At 48.7% G+C, this 21098-nt stretch overlaps 1 protein-coding gene across 1 annotated transcript in view; it reads left to right on the forward strand.

The window, feature by feature from the left end:
- The window catches only part of SYN3 (synapsin III), a 432411-nt gene that overhangs the window by 409938 nt on the left and 1375 nt on the right, over positions 1-21098 (forward strand). The window contains exons 10-14 of the mRNA XM_019952355.3: positions 582-684; positions 5098-5232; positions 6101-6188; positions 11115-11406; positions 14623-18673. Of these exons, the coding sequence (XP_019807914.1) occupies positions 582-684; positions 5098-5232; positions 6101-6188; positions 11115-11406; positions 14623-14755 (751 nt within the window). The 3' untranslated portion in view covers positions 14756-18673. The remainder of the gene's footprint in view (positions 1-581; positions 685-5097; positions 5233-6100; positions 6189-11114; positions 11407-14622; positions 18674-21098) is intronic.

Consider the following 21098-nt stretch of genomic DNA (forward strand, 5'->3'; position numbering starts at 1 on the left):
TCCCCACAGGCTGGGCCTGGGAGAGCGGCCTGGGAGGGATTTCTGGGGACCTTCGATCAGCTTTCCCAAGGGAAAAGGACTTCAGGGGAAGCTGGGTGTCCAGGATGGCTCCAGATGGGGGCAAGGCAAGCTTCCCACTACTAGGGAGCCAGTCAAGGTCTAGGCGGGGTGGGCTCAGGTCTCTGAGATCTCTCCCAGCTCCCATTCCTTCTCCCCCAGTCCTGCTTCTCTCCTGCCTTCCTGGCTCCCTTTTAGCTGCTCTCCTGCTGTCTCTCTCTCACAGTCCATCTATGTCTCTGCCTCCCTTTTTACCCATTCTGTCTCTCCCACTGCCTCTGTCTCTCTCAGGTCTCTGTCTCTCTCTGGTCTCTGTCTCTCTGCCTTTCTGTCTCTCTTGCTGCATCTCTGTCTCTCTCCATCTCTGAATGGTTGCCTGTGTGTCACTGTCTGTCCCATAGCCTGTTTTTCTGTATGTGTCCTTCTGTGTCTCTCCCTCCCTCTGTCTCTGCCTCTCTCTCCCTCTGCTTCCCGTCCCTGCTCCCTGCCCCTCATGCCCACTGCCTGTCTCTCCATCCCTGCAGGTACAGGCTGTGGGTGGACAGCTGCTCAGAGATGTTTGGTGGCCTGGACATCTGCGCCGTCAAGGCTGTCCACAGCAAGGATGGCAGAGACTACATCATTGAGGTGAGAGGTGGACCAGGATGTCCTCCTGGCCTGTCCAGGCCCCTGAGCAGGCACGCCAGAGGGAAGGAGTCCAAGTGTGGCCTCCAGCATGGTCAGCTGTGTCTTAGCCCATGGCTGGGGCACATGCAGCCCAGGCCACAGCAAGCAGCCCCCACAGGCTTCTCACCTACCACCCTCACATACCCCATCCCCACCCTTGGCTGCCCCTAAAGCCTTTGTGCCCAGGGGCTCTGAGCTGGCCCTCAGGAGTTCTGGGCGTGAGGTTAAACAAATACCCCCAACCCATGGCCCTAACAGTAGGGGAAAAGCATCGGGCCAAGAGTTGGCAAGATTCTGTCCCCTCAGAGGCCTCTTCAATTTTCTCAGTGTCCCAGTGTGTAAAGAGGACACACTTCCCTGGTCACTAGGCAGAGATTCCATTGTCTGTTCAATCAGCAGACAGGTACCCAGTGGCTCCCATGGGCTTGGCGTGGGGGTAGCTCTGGGGACAGAGCTCTGAGCAAGACGGACGTGGGGTGTGCAGGCTGGCAGGGAAGGGTGGTACACTAACTTCAGGGCACCGAAGGTTAGGAAAGGGGTGTGAATGGAGGGAAATGTAATTGTAAGAGAGGTCAGAGGGGCTCTGAGTCCCAGAATCTCTCCCTCAACCTTCCTGCAGCCCATGCCTCTCAGAGGCCAACCACCCCTGCTACCCTCCAGAGCTGTCGCCTACAGGTCGCCATGGTCCTTCCATCACACTCCTCCCCTACCCCAAAGACTTCCTCTCCATGCTTCTCCCAGCCCCACAGTCGCCCTCCCACCTTCAAGGCTCCCTGTGTCCACCCCAATCCCACGGTCCCCCTCCCCCCTTGTGGCTCCCCAAGTCTCTTGGCCTCACAGCCCCCTCCCCCTTCCTAACTCCCTTTCCCTCCCCGCCACAGCTCATGGTCCTCCATTGCTTCCCCTGAAAAATGCTGCTCTGGCTCAGAATTCTCCCTTCTCTCCCCAGCCTCACATCCTAGCTCTCCCACCCCCCAGAGCCCCTTCCGGTGCTTCCCTTCTGTGGCCTTCTCCAACCACTGCAGAGGCGCGGTGCTGACACAGGGCCAAGACGTGTGAGGGAGAGCCCTGTGGCTGCCCCCTCCCCGGGGTGTGGGCGGCTAATGGGAAGCACATGGCTGGGGTGACCGCAAGAGCCAGCCAGTCCTCCAGCCCCGAGTGTCTGCACCACTCCCGGGATCCACGGTGTGGCGGGAGCCGGTGACTGGAGCGGTGGGAGCCCTGCTCTTCTCCTCCAGCATTGCCAGGAGGGCATCCACACCCAAGCCCAGGGAGTATCCAGCTTGGAGGTGAAGGGGAGGGAGTCCAGGCTGGACATAGCCCCTCTGCCCACACTCACCCCCCAGAAGGCCAGGTAGCTTCCAAGGATGAGTTGCGTCTATATTTGCAGGTTAAATCCTGCTCTAGAAAACAGCTCTCTCCTCACGTCCAGCAGCCACCATTACCTGAAATGTCCTCAGCAGCCCCTTCTCAGAGGACATTGAAGGGGCCAGGAGCAAAACTACTGCCCTGTACACTTGCTTCCCAGCTAGACCCAGGCTGCTCCCTGGAGGAGCGAGGATGCCTGGGACCTTCAGACCGACGCCTAGGGCACTGCATCTCCTGAGACCCTTCCTGGCCTTTCTGCCTCTGCACCTCTTCATGGGGCCACCACACATGAACTCAGCTTTGGCACACATGTGGTCACTGATTGATTCACCCATCGTTCATTCACTGTTGAGCTCCTATTCTGGGCGCCAGACCCCCAGCCAAGTGATGGAGATGCAGCAGTGAGCACAGTCGCAGGGACCCTTCCCCTAGAGCTTCCTTTCAGAGAGGGACCAGCAATCAGCAGAGGGACTCCTGGCTCCCTTCCCCGAGCTCCTGCCTATCTGAGTTTCCTCAGCTTTCACTCTTAGGAAACAAAAATTTGTACCCGTGGGCCCAGACTCCCTGCCTCCAGACATTCAGCGGGTCAGGGATGAAAGACCTTACACATTGAAAAAAAAAAAAAAAATTTGTGGGTTTGGACTTTACAACACAATAAGACAACTTCTCAAAAATGTTCCAGGGTCGGGGGCGAGGGAAATGGCTTTTCAGATTTTTTTGTCTCTCAGAAACATTGCAGAGTTGTTTCCGTTGCTTTTCAGTTTAGAGTGAGGTCAAGGGAGATGGGGAGCTTTTTACCAGAAAGATAAAAGGTATTTTTCCCCAGTCAGGAAAAAAATCAGACAGAAGGGATCCAAAAATACTGATTTCTTCAGCCACCTCTGTGGTAAGAACATAAAATTTGTGGGACATGTTTTGTGAAGATCCTCACAGTGAAATACTCAGGGGAAAGACACTTGAACTTGTCCTCCATGACCTGTACAGGGAATGACATTGCTCATTGGAAAAATGTTTCCCTGGGGAGACCAGAATGTCCACTTCCTCTGGCTGTGTCCACCATGGGGACTCCAGAATGCTCTGACCTCAGATTCCTTGTGGTGGCTGTTTTCTACTGCAGGGAGTGTAGGAAACAGAAACCAGAACAAAAAGGGGTGGGCGGGCTCAGGAAGAGAAAGGACGACAGGCCTGTGTACACGTAGACGCCACAGTTATAACTCAACTCAGCCCACATTGAACGAGAGACTGTCCATGCGCCGGGCACTGGGAGCCAGGGTACCAGGAACCCAGGCATGACCAACAGGGAGCTCAGTTTGAGGACAGGTTTCAGGGCCGTCCATAATAGGATCTGCATCACATCCTTGGGTTTGCTTTTCAGCTTCCCCACCATAGTAGGTAGACTCACGGGCTCCTAAGTCCCAGCTGGAAGGGTCTTTGCCGCTGCCCACACCCCTCAGTTTATAGTTGAGGGAAACAACAGGCCCACAGAGGAAAAGTGACATGCCAAGATCACACAGCAAGTCCCTAGCAGAACCGAAGCCTGGAACCCAGGTCTGCTGTTCCCCTTTCTTACCACAGAGAGCTGTTCGTTGATCGGTGAGACACGGAAGGATTGCTAGCAATCTGTCCTTGAATTTGCTACTTCTTTGCCTTCAGTGTTCCCATCATGATAAGGATAGTAATGGTACCTATCTCAAAGAGCTATGCTGAGATTTGTGTGAGGTCATCCACACCCAGTGCTTAGGACAGCGCCTGGCACATAATAATGACATGTAGCACTTATTAGTATCCTTATCGTCCTCAGCAGGACTTATTGTAGGGACCTTTCATTCCTCCATTCAAGAGGTACTTAGTGAGGGCACACCTGTCTAACAGGACACAGGGTCCATCCCCAGCCCAGGGGCTCACTGTCTGGTTGGGGAGACACACATCAACAGGAGACCATGGCCCTGTGGGATAAGCTCTCCAATGGGACGGCCAAAGTGAGGGTGGCAGGAGTGCCGAGGAGGCTTCCCAGAGGAAGGGCCGGCTAGATGTTCCCTGACGGATGAGTAGGGCCTAGGCAGGTAGAGAGTGGGCAGAGAGAATGACATGCACAAGGACCTGGACAAGAGAGAGAACCTGGTGAGTCCCCAGCTTGGGAAAAGGGAGAACGAGACAGTGCGTTTGATGGGGGCGGGGGGAGGGGGGTGTTGGTGAACAGGCTGGATTTCCCTACAGCTGGGGAGGAGACAGAGGGCCCACCAAGGCCTCGCTCCCCTTCGAGACCGTCTACGGCTGCCCGTGCCTGGGGAATCACCTGGATCGTTGGCCTGCGTGACTTCGGGCAAGTCCCTTCCCATCTCTGGGCCTCGGTTTCCCCATCTGCAAGAAAAGCAGATGTGCGGGTGTACAAATATGATCTCTCAGGCCCCCTCCCAGTGTAAGCACTGTGCCTCCTTTGAGAAGCAGCCTGCTCCCCGTGGGAGAAGTTCCTCTCCAGGAGTTTATTCTGCCAGAGCTCTGGAGAACAGGACTTGCCTCTTCCCTCTTCTCTCCGAGCCCTGAGTCGACTCTAACCCTTGTTATTTTTTTGGTCATAATCGAGCCCCCCACCTTCACTGCTTCAGGCTTTGTGGAAAACCTTGACCTTGGGCCAGAGTTCAGGAGGCCAGCCCCAATCCTGGGTGGGGGCCAAGGTGGGAAAGGAGGGGCAGAGACCAGCTCCCCAAAGAAAAGAGCAGAAAAGGTCAGCAAAGGCTCCCAGCCCTTGGTCGTATATCTGAGGTCCAGCAAATGTCGACTGAATTGAACTGAGTCCAGGGAGTTGATTTAGACTGAACTGCAGGAAACTGGATGTCTCCACGGTGGTCATTCCCAGCTGGAGGCGCTGGGCTGGGTGTTTGCATGGAGAGCATTGCCATCTAGTGTTCACTTCTGTCATGAGCTCTGAGCCTGCCTCCTGGGATGCGCTGCCTGGCTGCCCTGGCCTGAGGGTCCTTCAGGACTCCTTTCTCTCATCACCTGCAGGTGATGGACAGCTCCATGCCCCTGATTGGAGAGCACCTGGAAGAGGACAAACAGCTGATGGCCGATCTCGTTGTCTCCAAAATGAGCCAACTCCCGATGCCAGGGGGCACAGTGCCCTCGCCCCTGAGGCCTTGGGTAAGGTCCTCGGAAGTAAGGGACACTGTGTAGCCATGAGAAATGCCTGGCTGTCTGGGAATGGGTGCCCTGATCCACAGGAGATGCTCCCAGGGAGGAACCAACTTGGGGAGAAAGGAATGGGGTGTGGGTGAGGCTGGGATTGGGGGAGAGCCCTGCTCCTGATGGGGGAATTTGGGAGGCTCTGAGAGGCCCTTCCTCCCGTCACCATACTGGGGAGAAAAACCTTGTCTCAACTGGGCTTTGGGTATCTGTAGGCAGAGATTATTAACATAAGAAACCAGTTGTCTCCTCTGTGCCCTCAATCCCGGGCCTGAGCAGGGAGCAGGGTGTGTGTGTGTGTGCGCGTACGCGCGTGCCCGTGTACACACATGCCCTTTGTATACTCCCAGGGCACCAGTCAATAGAGACTATTGTGTCTTCAGTTTTCCTCATCCTCCAACCTCGACCTGCTCCCTCAGAGCTCCTCCCTTCCACAGTCCTCACCATGGACTACCAGCTTATTCTCCAAAGAATTTGCTAGACCCCCAGCTTTCTGGAAAAGCAAGTCCCAAAACCTGCTCCCCCTTTCCCCACAAAAACAAACCTGTGATAACAGATGTCAGAATGACGGTCATACTCGAGGGGGCTGCTGGCTGGGTGGGGCCACAGAGCAGGCTTCTCCACTGGATATGTTCTGTCTTGACCGGCTTGGTGGTTACGCAGGTGTATCCACGTGTGAAAACTCGTTGTGCTGTACACTTAAGAACTGTGTCCATTATGTAGGTTTTACCTCAGAAGTGAACAGATGTTGATAAACCCTGCCCTCGTACGCAGGAAGTAAATGGCTGTGGTGATCGCAACAGGCTTCTTTTCTCTTCTGCTCTAGACTCCTCAGACTAAACCAGCAAAACCCCCTGGGCAAGCCCAGCTTGGGCCTCCTCTCGGACAGCCTCAGCCACGGACACCCACACAAGGTAGGGCCCACGACGAGCCGCGCACCGAGAGAAACCGTCCAGCAAGCATACTGGAATGCACTGAGGGGTCCACGCGTGACTTCCAGAAGGCGCTCTGGAAGCGCGCCTTCCAGATATGTGCCCTCGCTCTGTATGCAGAATGAAAGAGACCATGAGGTTTGTCACCCCCTTAAAGTCAGAAAAGGAGGAAAGGAAGACAGACAGTAAATGTATTAAGTACCACTGTGCTAGGGACTTTCCCATTTGTTTTCTCATTTTCAGCCTCCCAACTTGTCAACAGTGAAAACAACCATATTTCCTTTTTACAGAGATGGGTGTTGAGGTTTCGTCCAAGGAAGCACAAGAAAATGGCAGGTTTACAAGTCTGGGCTTTCAGATCTTCTAGAAGTTGTCTGGTTCCTAGCTGCTAGCAGTGCCTGGTTATAGATTTATGAGCCAACCAGCTAGAGTGAGAAAGAAAGACGGAACGTCGTACAGAACCTTGTCGACTGGAATTGTTCCTCAAAAAATATCCCAGCATTACTATGTAAATGCCACCATTTATTAGAGAATGGATGAACTATTGATGACAAGATGAAAAGAAATCGTGGCAATAACTAACTCTCTCAGGCTGCCAGCTGCTCGGGTGTTCTCACGCTCAGGCCTGGGGAGAAGGTCAGCCCAGGTCCTCTCCTGCAGTCAGAACTTTCCGGGCACACTCGCTGCTCTAGTGCCAGCTTGGAGCCTCAGGACCGCTTCGCACCAAGAAGCCAGGCCAGGCATTTTCATGGCGACCTTTTAAGGATCTGCTTTAAGACTCATCAGAAAGAAACATTACTATCACACTGTGGCCTTCCCAGTCGCTTTTATCAAAGTAGCAGATTCACTGCTTCTTGGGAAAATCGGCCTTGGGCACTAAATGGCTTCTTCTTCGAAAGGTCTTAGATAAAACACTCCATTCGTCTTTCCTTTCTGTGCTTCTCTTCTTGGAAAAGCAGAAAGCATTTAAGAAGAGGGAAATTGCATGACTTTACATAACTGTGTACCAAAGAACACTGGCTGCTTCTTCAGGCAGATAAACACCTATTTGAATCCACTTCCATGTCTCAGTACCCTGGCAGACTTAGGCAAGTTACATCACTTCTCAGAGCCTCAGTTTCCCCAGTGATAAAGGAGGAAATGACAGCTGCCCCGTTTAGTAATGGGAAGCTTCCCGTGAGAAAACGCAGGTGAAGCAGTTAGCAAGGTGTCCCGGCGTGGAGGTAGTACTTAGTAGGTTCTAGCTCTTACTACTACTAATATACTGTTAATAACTATTTATATGACCTTTACCATTAAAAACTCACTATTAATATTTTGTGTCTTACTAACAATTATACATGTTGTCCTTAACGGTTGTTATCATAACAATCCTTATAACTAAAGCAGCCCCACTGCCCTCCTGCCTGGTGATAATTCTATAATTATAAATGTTCAAAAACAACTTATTCATCACCCTGCCAGGCTCTGACTGTGCCTCTGCCCTACCCTGGCCTGTCTCACTCTGCCCCAGGACTTACTTTTTCAACCACATTTGAACCGAGCACTTTTAAAACAGAGAGCTACTGTATTCTGGTTTCCTTTCCGGCCCAGAGTAGAGACACGCTCGATAAAGGGATATTTTAAGCGACATGAGGCTAAACACACGTTTAGTGAGTTGAAAAACAATCAATTTAAAACCAATTAGGATAATTAAAGAAAATGCTCATTGAATTAACATTCAGATTAAAAATAACAAGGCTAATTAAAACACAGTGCTTTCATTGAGTTCCCAAAATAACAAGATCACATTATTAACTTGTTTTCTGAACTCACTACTCACTTTCAACTCAGTAAAAATGAAGGTCTCTTTTAATGAACCTCATCATCTTTTAGCACCAATCCTGGGCTAAGGCAAATACTTTCTACATTTAATTTTTTTTCTGTATGTGCTCAAACAAAAAATACTAAATTTGTTGCTTTGCTGAGAAGCTGAAAGAAATTAGTGTCTCTTGATGAATCCCACCTGTATAATAGGGACTGAACGAATAGTTAATAAATGAATGAATGAGTATCCAGATTTTCCAAGATATTATCAGTCTTGAGGAGAAGAATGTGGAGAGGTGGGGCGGGGGGAGGATTTAAGATAAAACTAGAAAACATGTCTTTTTGGACCTACAATGGGTTTAAAAAACAAAAAAAGTAAACCAACATTTAAAAATCAGAAGCTTTTACATAAACATCTAGATTTCCAGCTTCTCTTGATAGAGCAGGAGCTCTAGAAACAGTGGGCCTGCTTGCTACGTAGCAACCGTCCACTGACAGGGCAAGGACTCCTCCGTTCGCCTCAGGCCCTCCTCCTTCCTTGCTGGTGTCACTGCCACAGTGACACAGCGCCAATTGCCATTTTCTTTGTGCTTGCACCTCTTTAAAGAGGTAAGTCTCTGAACCGTGTACCTCAAGTGGGAAAATTTTTTAAAGCCACGTGATTTTTCTGACACTCTCCTGCTTTATTTATTTATCTGCCTGGCCCTATAGGTGTTTGAGTTTTGTGATCAATGGGTCCTCCAATCTACTGGGACAATATAGTCATGAATCAAGCCGTGTGCAGTCAGTTGCTAGACTAGAGCTGCAATTCAGTCCAACCTGGAAAGTGTTGCACAAGCTCACAAAGATGTTCAGATGTGGAGGGATGTTTGATGTCTAGTCCAACGACCTCATTTCCAAACAAGGGCCCAGAGAGGAGAAGTGACGCACCCACAGTCACATGGCAGGTTAATGGCAAGGACCTGGGGCTCTGGTACCTGTAGGGTGTCAGGGCCACCAGACATGCAGGTCGTGCCCACCACACAGGGCCCAGCTGAGACAGTCTGAGCGGGGAGGCCAGCTGAAATCTAGTCCTTGCCCCCTTTGCACCGGGCTCAGAGCAGCCACCACTGGGGGAAAGCACCTTTTTCTTAATTTGCACAAAGGTGCTGCCCTTTGTGGTACAGTAAAGAAAGGAAAAAAGGGAAACAAAAGAAAACAGAGCTTTGAGTCAGAGAGATCTAGGTTTGAGTCTAGGCTCTTCCCCTTACTAGAAGTGACACTTTTTAAGCAAGTCGCAGTATACCTGGGACTGAGTTTCTTTGTAAAATGGGGATGATAATAATGCCTAACCCACAAGCTGCGAGGGTGCCCAGCCCAAGGCCGGGACATGATAGAGAGGACACAGTAGAGACCTGGGGAGCTCACACAAGTGGAAGCCACATTATGAAAGGGCTCAGAGTTGAGCTCCAGCCCTTTTTAAACTCTCAGTCTCCCATCCTCTCAACAAAGCATGGCGAGAATCACCGCGGTGCATCCCACCTTCCCAGGAGCCGCTGTATCCTGGGATGGCGAGCAGCAGGCAGCTAGTCTGCCTTGCCAAGGTGCATTTCACAATCCGCAGTCCTGACACCTGGGTTCAAGGGTGAGGAGGGTGCACCCTGCTTGCTTGGAGCCTTGGAATTCCACTCAAAGTCATTTCTGGGAGGCTAAAATGTCCTTTCGCTTGTAGGTGAAAGCCTGTATGCTCTGTGCAGGAACAGGGTGAAGCCAAGCTCCTCTGTGGGCTTTCCGTGGTTACCCCTTCTAGTTATGAAACCTTAATGAGGCTGTTTCCACTGCAACCTGATGAGAAGAGTGGTATCTTCCCTACCGGCCTCTCTCTAGATCAAATGATATATTGCTTTTGAAAAAGTTCTTAGAAAAGGTTAGAGAGCTATTCGAAAGTAAGGGATAATTATTTTCATTGTTTCAAAAGTAATACATCTTCAGTGTGGAAAACATCAGTGAGCAAAAGGAGGAGAATTTAAGTCCCTCATCATCCCACCGCTTTTAAAATCATTGCTCAGTGCCTCATTACTCGAAGCGTGGAAGCAGAAGCATCACCTGGGAGCTTGTTAGTAACCCCATTCGTGTTGCCATAACAGAATACCACAGACTGAGTGGCTTCATCAACAGACCTTTATTTTCCATGGTTCTGGAGGCTGGAAGATCAAGGTGCCAGCAGGGTTGAAACTTCTCCCCAGGGCTTGCAGACAACACCTTCTCTCTCTGTCTTCACGTGGCCTTTCCTCTGTGTGTGCAGGTCCCTGGTCTCTCTCTCTCTTCTCATAAGGACACCAGTCCTATTGGATTAGGGCCCACCTTTATGGCATCATTCAACAATAGTTGCCTCCTTTAAGGCCCTATTTCCAAATACAGTCACACCAGGGGTTAGGACTCCACCATATGAATTCTGTGAAGGGACACGATCCAGTTCATAACACTGCTCAAGACCTACTGTATCGGAATCTTTATTTTGACAAGACGCATGGGGATTCACATGCCATTAAAGTCTGAGACACACTGGTTTCAATGTATAACCTTCCAGTCTTTCTTTTTTACATAGCTTCATATATATACGTGCCAAAATGGAATTAAATGGCAAATACTGTTTTATAAGCTGCTTATCAACAACATCCCACGTCATTTAATATTATTCTGCCACGCCATACGTGATGACCATAGCATATTCCGTTATATGAATTTATCTTAATGTTCCTAGTCAGTTCCTCTACAGTTAGGCATTTGTATTGTTTTCAGTTTTTCACTGTTACAAAAAACACTGTAGGGACTTCCCTGGCGGTCCAGCGGTTAAGACTTCACCTTCCAAAGCAGGGGGTGCGGGTTCAATCCCTGGTCGGGGAACTAAGATCCCACGTGCCTCGTGGCCAAAAAAACAAAACATAAAGCAGAAGCAATTATTGTCACAAATTCAATAAAGACTTTTAAAAAATGGACCACATCAAAAAAATCTTAAAAAAAAATGAAAAACACTGTAATGAACATCCCTGAAGTGACACTTGTGCACAGCCATATTTATCGTAAAAAAATCTGAATGTAATAATTTTTTTCTCCCTGTAGGGGGCCCTCGCCAAGCTCAGTCTCCTCAGCCCCCAAGATCTGGAAGCCCCTCGCAACAGAGGCTCTCCCCACAAGGCCAGCAACCCCTGAGTCCCTCATCTGGATCTCCACAGCAGCAGAGGTCACCAGGCTCTCCACAGCTATCCCGCACATCTGGAGGCAGCTCTCCAAACCAGGTCTCCAAGCCAGGCACCACCCTTACCTCACAGCCCCGGCCCCCCATGCAGAGCCGCAGCACCTCCCAACAGGGTGAAGAGTCCAAGAAACCAGCAGCACCCCACCCCCATCTCAAGTAAGTGCTTTGGGAATTGGGAAGGGCATAGGGTGGACTTAGGGTGTGGACAGAGCTGGGCTGGCTCAGGATCAGGAACTCGGAGACAGAGGAAGACCCACCAAGGACTCACCCAGACTTTAAATGGGTAGAAAGAAGCCCAGAGGATGGAACCGGGATGGCAGGCAGGGCCCAGAAAGGTGAGAGGATAGATTAGGTCCCACTGTGATCCTCCGTGTATACATGCATCAGTTATCTCTTGCTGCATAACAAACCACCCTGAAACTTAGTGGCTTAAGAAAACAACCATTTTCTTTGTTCATAATTTTTTGGTTTAGCAATTTGTTCTGAGTTTGGCTCAGCTGGGAGGATCTTCTGCTGGTCTCTCCTGTAGAGTTGCCAGATAAAATATAGGATGCCCAGGTAGATTTGAATTTCAGATAAACAATGAATAGTTTTGAACATAAGTATGCCCTCAAATGTTACATGGGATATACTTATACTCAAAAAGTAATTGTTTTTAATCTGAATTTCAAAATTAACTGGGTGTCCTGTATTTTTACTTACTAACTCTAGCAACCCTACTCTACTGGGATCACTCATCTGGCTGTAGTCATCTGGCAGCTTACCTGGGGCTGGATGGTCCAAGAGGGCCTCCTGCACATATCTGATTGTTGGTGTTGGCCTGTCAGCTGAGCTCCTCTCTCTCCTTGGGCCTCATCCTCCAGCAGGCTGGGCCCAGCTTCCTCACATGGTAGAATTACATTCCAAAGGGGCAAAAGTAGAAGCCTCAAGGCTTCTCGAGGTCCAGCCTTAGAAGACGCCACATAATGTCATTTCATCCCATCACACGCCTTTGGTAAATACGAGTCACATGGTCAAGCCCAGATTAAAGAGGTGGGGAAATAGACTCTTGATAGGAGGATCTGCAGAGTCGCATTGTGAAAGACTAGGTGATGGGGACGGGAAGGAGTATTGCCACCACTTTGTGAAAGATCCATCCCAGTGCACACACATCCTCTCTCCTGTTTCCACTCAAGCCCGTCTCTTGGTTTGAGGTCGGAAAGAGAGACCCTAAATGTGTTTTCTTTGGTAAGCTTCTCCCTTTCTTCAACTCCAAACACTAATATTAATCATCATCGTTTCACTGCTAGCATCTATTATCTACTTACTATGTACTAAGCACTTTACCTAGTTGGTTTGTTTTTTTTAAGTCCCACAGGCTTAGGAGTTAATAACAATTATTATCCCCATTTTACAGATGAGCAAACAGAGAAAGACATTAATAATTTGCCAGAGTTTCCACTGTTAGGAAGTAGAAGAGCTAGGATTGAACACAGGACATCCAGCCCGTGAGTCATGCTAACCATCATTTTTCTGAATAGGTAATACATTCACATGGTTCAAAGATCTGAAAGATATTGTTTTTATTGAAAAAAATCTTCCTCCCATCTCATTCCTATCCAATGCTTTCCTGCCCCCTGCGCCCCAGAGGTGACCATTTTTGTTAGTTCCTTGTGTGTTCCTCCAGTGTTTCCTTATGCAAATACAGAAATATGTGTTCTGCTTCCCTCCTCCCACTTATTTCCACAATCAGCAGTATTCACTGTCCACACCATTTTGCTCCTTGCTTTTACATTTAACAGTAAATCCTGGAGCTCTTCCACTCAGTTCACTGACATTTTCTCCTTTTCGCAGCTGTATAGTATTCTACTATATAGTTATACTACAATTTATCCAACTAATCCACCCTAAATGGAAATATGGTATGCTCTTACAAAGAAGGTTGCAGTGAATAGCCTTGAAAACATGCTGTTTCTTATGCGTGCAGGATCAGCTGTATAGAAAATACCTGAAATGGTATTATTGGATCAAAGGACAAATGCGTTTTTAGTTTGATGAAATTAGCAAGTGGTCCTCCAGCAATAGGCATAGAGGTTGACGGCACAGACTCTAGAGTCAGACCACCTGGGTTCAGCGTCAGCTCTGCCACTTGAAAGCTGCATGACCTCAGAAAAGTTATCTAATCTCTCTGTGCTTAGACTTCCTCTCATGCAACATGGGGACAATAGTACTTGCACCACAGGGTTATTGTAAGGATTAAAATGAGTTTTTGCACAGTTAGTGCTTCTAGCCAGCCAGAATGCAGCTGGCTCCTTACGGGTGTATCTGTGACAGCCTCTCACACGTGAAAAGATACAGCCCAGCTGATCACAGGACAGACGAGGGCTTTGGGACTTAAGCCAGGTTTGGACACTAACCTCAATAGTCATCTAGCTAAAAACACTTAAATCTCCTGGGTTGCTGCTCTAAAGTATTATTTGGTTCAATTCAAATCCACAGGTATTTATCAAATGCCTACTCTGAACTTAGTCCTGGATAACACCCCGGGGGGAAGAAGCAAAGGGGGAAAAGACAGTCTCTGCTTTGAAGAAGATTTTGTTCAGTGTGATGACAAGACCAAGTGGGGATCTCTTCCTATGTCTTTCACCCCCACTAGACTGTGAGCCCCTTGAGGGCAGGGCCTGAATCTCATTCATCTCTCCAACCTGTCACCTAGCATGAGGCTGGCACACAGGGTCAAACACTGTTGTTCAAACAGTAGGCACCGTGAGAATTCCAAAATGGGCTGGAATCGGCCATAAGGGCTTCCGAGAAGAGTTGGAATTGAAGCCCGGAGTGTCAGAGCTAGAAGAGACCTGAGGGTGGGCCAGACCGACCCTCCATTTCGCCGATGAGGGAGAGGAGGTCCCGAGCAGTGAGTTACTTGCCCACAGCCGGAGGGGCCAAATGGCAGAGAGGGTCTGGAATACAGACCTCCTGATTCCCAGACTAGCGCTGGAAAGTATAGGAGGAACAACCATAACCCGGTGATACAGCCCTTCACCAAGTGGGTTTGTACACAGAGGCAGGAGAGTGGTCAAGTTGCGCTCTAGTCACGCCTGCCGTCTGAGCAGCCTGGCTTTGTGAAAAGGATATGAGCCCTGGATGCTCCCCTGTTACTTGCTGTAAGCCCCAATTCCTGTGCCTAAAAAAGAAGGATACCAATAACCACCTTGCAGGTTAATTGCATGTGTGGTGTACTCAGCATCGTGTAAGGGCGGGGATGCCTTGTTTCTGGTCTCACTGTCCTTGTGGTGACGGGGCTCACCCAGCTGGCTTCCAGGCAAGCCCCAGGACTCACTTCCTGGGGAGTCCAGCCTTGTCGCCCCCAACCCCCTTGCCTTTCTGTTTCAGCAAATCCCAGTCCCTGACTAACAGCCTCAGCACGTCTGATGCCTCCCAGCGTGGGACCCCAAGTGAAGACGAGGCCAAGGCCGAGACCATCCGCAACCTGAGGAAGTCTTTCGCCAGCCTGTTCTCTGACTAACCCTGTCCAGGCCGGGAGGGGGGTGCCCCGTTACACTCCCCCCTCTCCTGCCCCATCCTCCATCTCAGCCTTGGTTCCTGACGGGAACAGAATGGAGGGCCTGAGAATATACTTTCCAAATGCCTTTGGTCCAGGAACTGAGTGTCTACATGTGTTCCCACTTTCCTTTGCCATGACGTTCCAGCATTGCCCGACTGAGGGGTGGGCCTTTGAGAGCCTCCAGGTTCCTCAAAACGGGCCTTAAAGACAGGCATCTCGTCAACCTTCCTACCCAGATGCTTGCTTCCCTGCCTCAGATAACCACGTGAGATGTCTGTGTGTGGCTAGTTTTGACATTTCTTGTTAGTGTTTTGCTTGCCTTTGGGAAGGGCCCCCTCTGAGCCTTGCCCCACCTCCATCAAATGCAGACGCTGAAGTCAGACCTCAGCAATGTAGGAGGCAATAAACTTTTGACAGTGTTTTGCAAACAAAAGGACAAAAGCGCAGCCAGGGGAACCTACCACCTACCCTTGCAAGTCCCATCCAAGCTCAAGAGATGGCCCTGCAGACCAGACAGGCGAAGCCCCATCACACCCACCACCAGTGGACCTTGAGGACCATGGAAAGAATTCAGAGGCTGCGTGGCCCGTGGGGCCTTTCAGAACACAACAGAAACAGAGGGGAGGCTTTACAATGTCGCTCGTGCCCAGAGTGCTATCCTAAATTGGACAGCCAAGAGCAGACCATGGGTTCTTTTAGGAATCATCACTAGTTCCCAGAGGGGGAATATGCCCTCCACTTCCCAAGGAAGGAGTTAGCTTAGGGCCTCTCTACCCATTCCGTGTTACACCACCATTTGGTCTCTGAACTCCTACCAGGAATGTTGTTTTCTCCTCAAGGACATACAAGGAGCCAGAGACAACGAGCAGATGGATGACACAGGATCAGAAAGTGCAGTGACAGTAACTTCTAGCTCGGCGTTTTGCAGGCAGTGTACAGCAAGGCACTGGAAGGTTAGTTATAAAAGGGTTCACCGGTCAAACGTGTTTAGGAAACACTGTTTTTTGTTTGTTTCTTTTCTGAGATTGATAGTACGTATCAAAGGCTCTTGGAATTCCTGCAGTAAAGAAATTAGCTTTAACTTTGTTTAACCCACACTTATTTGACTAAACCAGTTAACTGCAGAGCTGGAAAATGTAACCCTGACTCCCTTCCCAATGCTTTCTCCTACATCAGGCTCCTGTCATGATTAGATGGGGTGCAGGGGTGTCCCAAATCTCCAAGCACCTGGTGCTAGAAACATTGTAGGTGCCAGACCAGCCTCCTGGCTCCAAAGAGCCGAGGAGAATCCAACATAGCCATGCTATCCCCTCACAGCCTACTTTGCAACTTGAGGCACGTCTTCCCCTCACCGTTCATAGGGAAGGGGGAGAGGGAAGTAAAAATGAAAGCGTCCTTGGCCTGGCGCTGCATTCTGAATAAAAGAGTGCAGAAAACTATCGGACAGGACGTAACACCACAAAGCCATGTGTTTTAGAAGATTGAGAACACAGGAATACGTGAGGCGACCGTCACTCTTCTACACTGGAAATTAAGATTGGAAGAAAAAATCAAACTATCTCACCCAATTCTCAGTAATAAAACACAGCCCAAAATACACAACAAAGTGGTGATAGGCTAGACAAGGTTTCTCAAAGCATGAGACATGGCCAATGTGCATAGCTAGCTTCATTTCAGACCAAAGGATTCAGAATTTCTGGTCATAAGGCCCAGAACCTGTATCTTTGTCAATCTCCCTAAGTATTTTGAATGCACGTTGAAGTTAGACCAGCAGCCCTGCCCTGAGCTGTGTGGAGAAGGTGAGAAACAGTACCGGTGTGGAAGCGTCACAGCCAGGGCCCACTCCTTGGGTGAGCACAGCTAGTGGCTCCATAAACCGTGATTACATGGCTTAGCTTTTCCCACTTTCCCATATTCTGTCCCTTGTCCCTGAAAACATCCCAACATTCAAACCATATTTCCCAGATATTCCAGTAGAATATCAAACTCATTTCTCAGGCCAGGCATCCTTGTTTTTATAACCATGCACAGAAGATTCCATGACATGAGACAAGTTTATAACCAACACATGGCAATAAATTTTCCCATCAGTCTGTGTATGAGTACAGAGACCAAGAATGGTCCTTTGGAGACCGTTGATCCCCAAAATGGACTGTTTTCTCACATAGGCTAGCACATGTTCCCTCCAAGCATTTAACCTTTAATAATTGTGATATTTTTTAATGGGAAAGAACAAAATGAAAGGAGGAAGGGAGTCACTCTGTAGAGAGTCTGAAAGGTTGTGTTTGTTATTTTTTGCTGTTTCACAACCTTGGCCCAAAGAAAGACTAGCATTTTCCGTCCAAGGTGACTTGGTGAGGCTGAAACATGACAAAGATCCATTTGGTTGTGCTGACATGTAGCACAATGAAGAGAGAATTTCCAATGCAGCCTCAGTAGACACCTCCACCAGCCGGAGAAAATATCTTCTTCCAGATCGTCCTCCTAACAGCATGATAAAAGGGTACTGTCATCTAATTGTCAAATCAGCTTTCGAGGGATACTGGAATCTGCGTATCCTTTCTCTTGCATTAATCCTCTGGGTCCTCTTCATCATTACCACACTGGCCCCCCGTTCAGTCCCTGCTGATGGAGCAGTTAGTTCTACCATTCCAGAATTTCAGGGGTTATAGGCCTTCATTCCCATGGTAACAAATACAGTAGCAAATCCCATGAGCCTGAACTTCGACTACCTTCTGGAAGTTCTCATCTGAATTTGCAGTGGAAGGAGCTCGAGGGGAAAGCAAGCCAGTGCCGGCATCTCGTGAACGAGCTACGTGGGCGCAGCGCAGCGCACGCCTTGTTCGGCACGCGGTGTGCAGGATGTGTGTTAGGTTGGCCCTCCTAGAAAACTATGAAATTAACAAAATGTAAACAAAATGTTAAGAGAAAAGAAAAAGGCTGTTTTTCTACCAGTATCAATGTGAGGAAATCACTTGCCCAGGAAGAGAATCAAACCAGCAGAGAGATTGGTAAGAAGCTGAAGAGAATCTGTGGCCGCTTTTTAACCTACGGGAGAAAGCAGAGCAGAAGGCTGAGACCTCCCCCGTGGTGAGCGTGGCCCACACAGGTGAGTTGACTGCGGGGCCACTGAGGCTGGGAGCTGAAGGGACCAGGTGCCACTGTCAGCATCAGTCAGGAGGTGCAGCGAGCAGACCAGGACAATACGAAGGCTTGTCCAGCAAAGACCCTGGGGTCCCATCCAGACCACACAGCAGGCCACAGCAGAGCCCAGCTCGAGCCATCCTGCAGGCACACAGTGTTCTTTCAGAGCCCTGCCCCTCCCAGTGCCTCATTCAACTTCATAGAACAAGTTGGTGGCTCATTTGGTTTTGTGTGTTTAGAATCTGTGAAAGGATGCAAGTTAGAGTCCCAGTGTAAGCGAGTTAAGTCAGCCTCGCAGATACAAGCAGTAACTTAATTATGCTGGAGGAATAGCTCAGAGCCTAAGAGCACTTGCACATGCATCGCATGGTTTTCTTTACCCAAGAGAATAAGCAGGCTGGTTGCTGACTATCCCCCCTGAGTGTCAAAAGCTGTCCTCGACTCCAGAGCAGCCGTGGATTAAATTCCATTTCAGTCTAATATTTACACTCTAATAGAAGGGGGCACTTTGGGTTTGGTTGGAGACAAATTGCAAGGTTGGGTGACAAACAAGTCAAACCAGTCCATTAACCAAACACAATGCATAAAGGGCACAGAGGCTCCCTTGTGTTTCCACAGACAAAATATGCAGCCCCAAGAGGTGAGACTTCTAGACTGTGTTCATGACCCTCAACTGGCAGGCCAAGAGGAAAAGATGAAAAGTTTTTTGAAATTTCAGTGTATTATTTCTTTAAGGTAAAACCAATGTAAAACTAAACATTCTTCTTACAATTGTGTGTGTGTGTGTGTGTGTGTGTGTGTGAGAGAGAGAGAGAGAGAGAGAGAGAGAGAGAGAGAGAGAATTCTTTAAAATCCTAAATACGTTTCATTATTTCTATTCTGCTTGGTCCTCCTGCTTTAATTCCAATTTCCAAGCTCCATATTTTAAGTATCTGCTCTGTGGTCTTTTGTTGAGTTTAGAGCAGAAGCAAGTTAACATCTCCTTGCCTCTCAATTAGCATTTTACCTGTTTTGCTATGGGATAGCAGAAACTTAAGTGCTATAACCTATTGGGGAATCCCAAGAGAGCCATTAAGTTAGTTAAGATGAACCCTTATGTCACATGACCTAACTAGTACTTCCCGTATCTGATCTCCTACAGTCAACTGGAGGCTATCCGAAGGAGGATTAACCACACTCACAGCACAGTGGAGAGCTGGGACCTGCCTGGCCCCTCCCTGAGGCTCAGCTACTGCCCAGGGTAGGAGCAAGACAAGCCTTGGCTCAGGGCCCCAGGTACAGGGAGCAGAGGGAGAGTGGAGGAATTACAGAGATATTAAGCTAAACAGTGATCTCAGGAATTGGAGAGAGGCAAGCAAGAGTGAGAGAGGACAGACTTCAACTGTTTGTACATAGGGAATCACAAAATCTTACATTGTTAAGAGAGGATACCTCCCATGATTTGATTTCCAGCTATGCCAAACCAGAGCTCTCATTTATAAATGGCCGGGGTTGGGGGTGGAGGGGAGAAAATCACTAAGGCTACAAGCCAGTGATGTGGAGTGCATCTTACACAGCATTCTACACCAGCAGTCCCCAACCATTTTAGTGCCAGGGACCGGTTTCATGGAAGACAATTTTTCCACGGACCAGGGGAGAGGGGGGATGGTTTCAGGATGATTCAAGCCATTACATTTATTGTGCACCTTATTATTATTACATTGTAATGTATAATGAAATAGTTACACAGCTCACCATAATGCAGAATCAGTGGGAGCCCTGAGCTTGTTTTCACTTGCCACTCACTGATAGGGTTTTGATGTGAGCTGTAAGCAATTGATTTATTATGGTCTCTGTGCAGTCAAACCTCTCTGCTAATGATAATCTGTATTTGCAGCCACTCCCCAGCGCTAGCATCTCCACCTCAGCTCCACCTCAGATCATCAGGCATTAGATTCTCATAAGGAGTGGGCAACCTAGGTCCCTCACATGCGCTGTTCACGGTAGGGTCCATGCTCCTATGAAAATCGAATGCCGCCGCTGGTCTGACAAGGTGGAGCTCAGGCGGTAATGTGAGCGACGGGGAGCGGCTGTAAATAGATGAAGCTTCGCTCGCTCACCTGCCGCTCACCTCCTGCTGTGCAGCCCGGTTCCTAACAGGCCACAGACTGGTACCGGTCCATGGCCCAGGGGTTGGGGACCCCTGCTCCACACTATCTTCTATCACAATACATCAAAGTGGTGTCAGAAAGTCACGCAGTGAACAGGCTATGACCAAACAATGACTTCATTCTCATCATACACCAGCAACACATAAAACTCAAGTCTCAGTCTAATGAAAAGAATGTAGATTTTACAAGCTTCTGACTCTAAAGCTAGTCAAGAAGAAAAGCTTCGATGGTGGTTTAAAGAATTCAGAATAAACTATTGGGAGGACCACAAATTTAGGTGTGTGACACACCACTGGTATCCTAAACTGAGAGATCTGTCACGTAGGATAGTAAGTCCGAGGTGAGGTCGGAAAGTAGCACCTGTATCTGCAGGACACCAACACCATTCACGAACCTCTCAAGGACCACTCGAAAATGAATGCATTTTGAAAACTACTGTTTTATAGTATATGGTGCTTCTGGTCATCACTATGTCCTTCCATCTCCACTACACACACACACCCCACATACAGCGCAACCTAACATTATAAGGCCACAGAAAGGTGTACTAGAGAACCAGGATGTTTTTACCCATCGAAGTTTCAGGGTGACTCTTTCAACCCAGACCCAATTAAAGCCATATGGCCTCTGGTGGACACTTTTTTAAAGGCTGTCCTATAGCTCAGATATTACAAAATACCACAGGAAAAAAGAATGTCAACAGCCCTAATCCTTTACCTATACATTAAGCTACTAAAGGTGACATGGCCTCTGGAAAATCGTATTAATTGACTGAATTTTCTACACTGTGAAGGAAAAAAGACAATACATATGTATAGCAAAGAAAAAAAATTCATGTGTACGAATTCATGTGTAGAACTCTAAACATTCTTGTAGCACATAGCATTCCAAGCCATTTACTTATATGCAAAACAGATTTTTTAAAAAGCAGGAAGACATTGGCAATATTCCTATTTTCTGCAGATACTAACAGTGTTTTATTCCTGTGTTGTGATTCAGATTTTAATCTG

Source organism: Tursiops truncatus, chromosome 11 (assembly GCF_011762595.2).
Source record: "Tursiops truncatus isolate mTurTru1 chromosome 11, mTurTru1.mat.Y, whole genome shotgun sequence".
NCBI classification, from domain to species: domain Eukaryota; kingdom Metazoa; phylum Chordata; class Mammalia; order Artiodactyla; family Delphinidae; genus Tursiops; species Tursiops truncatus.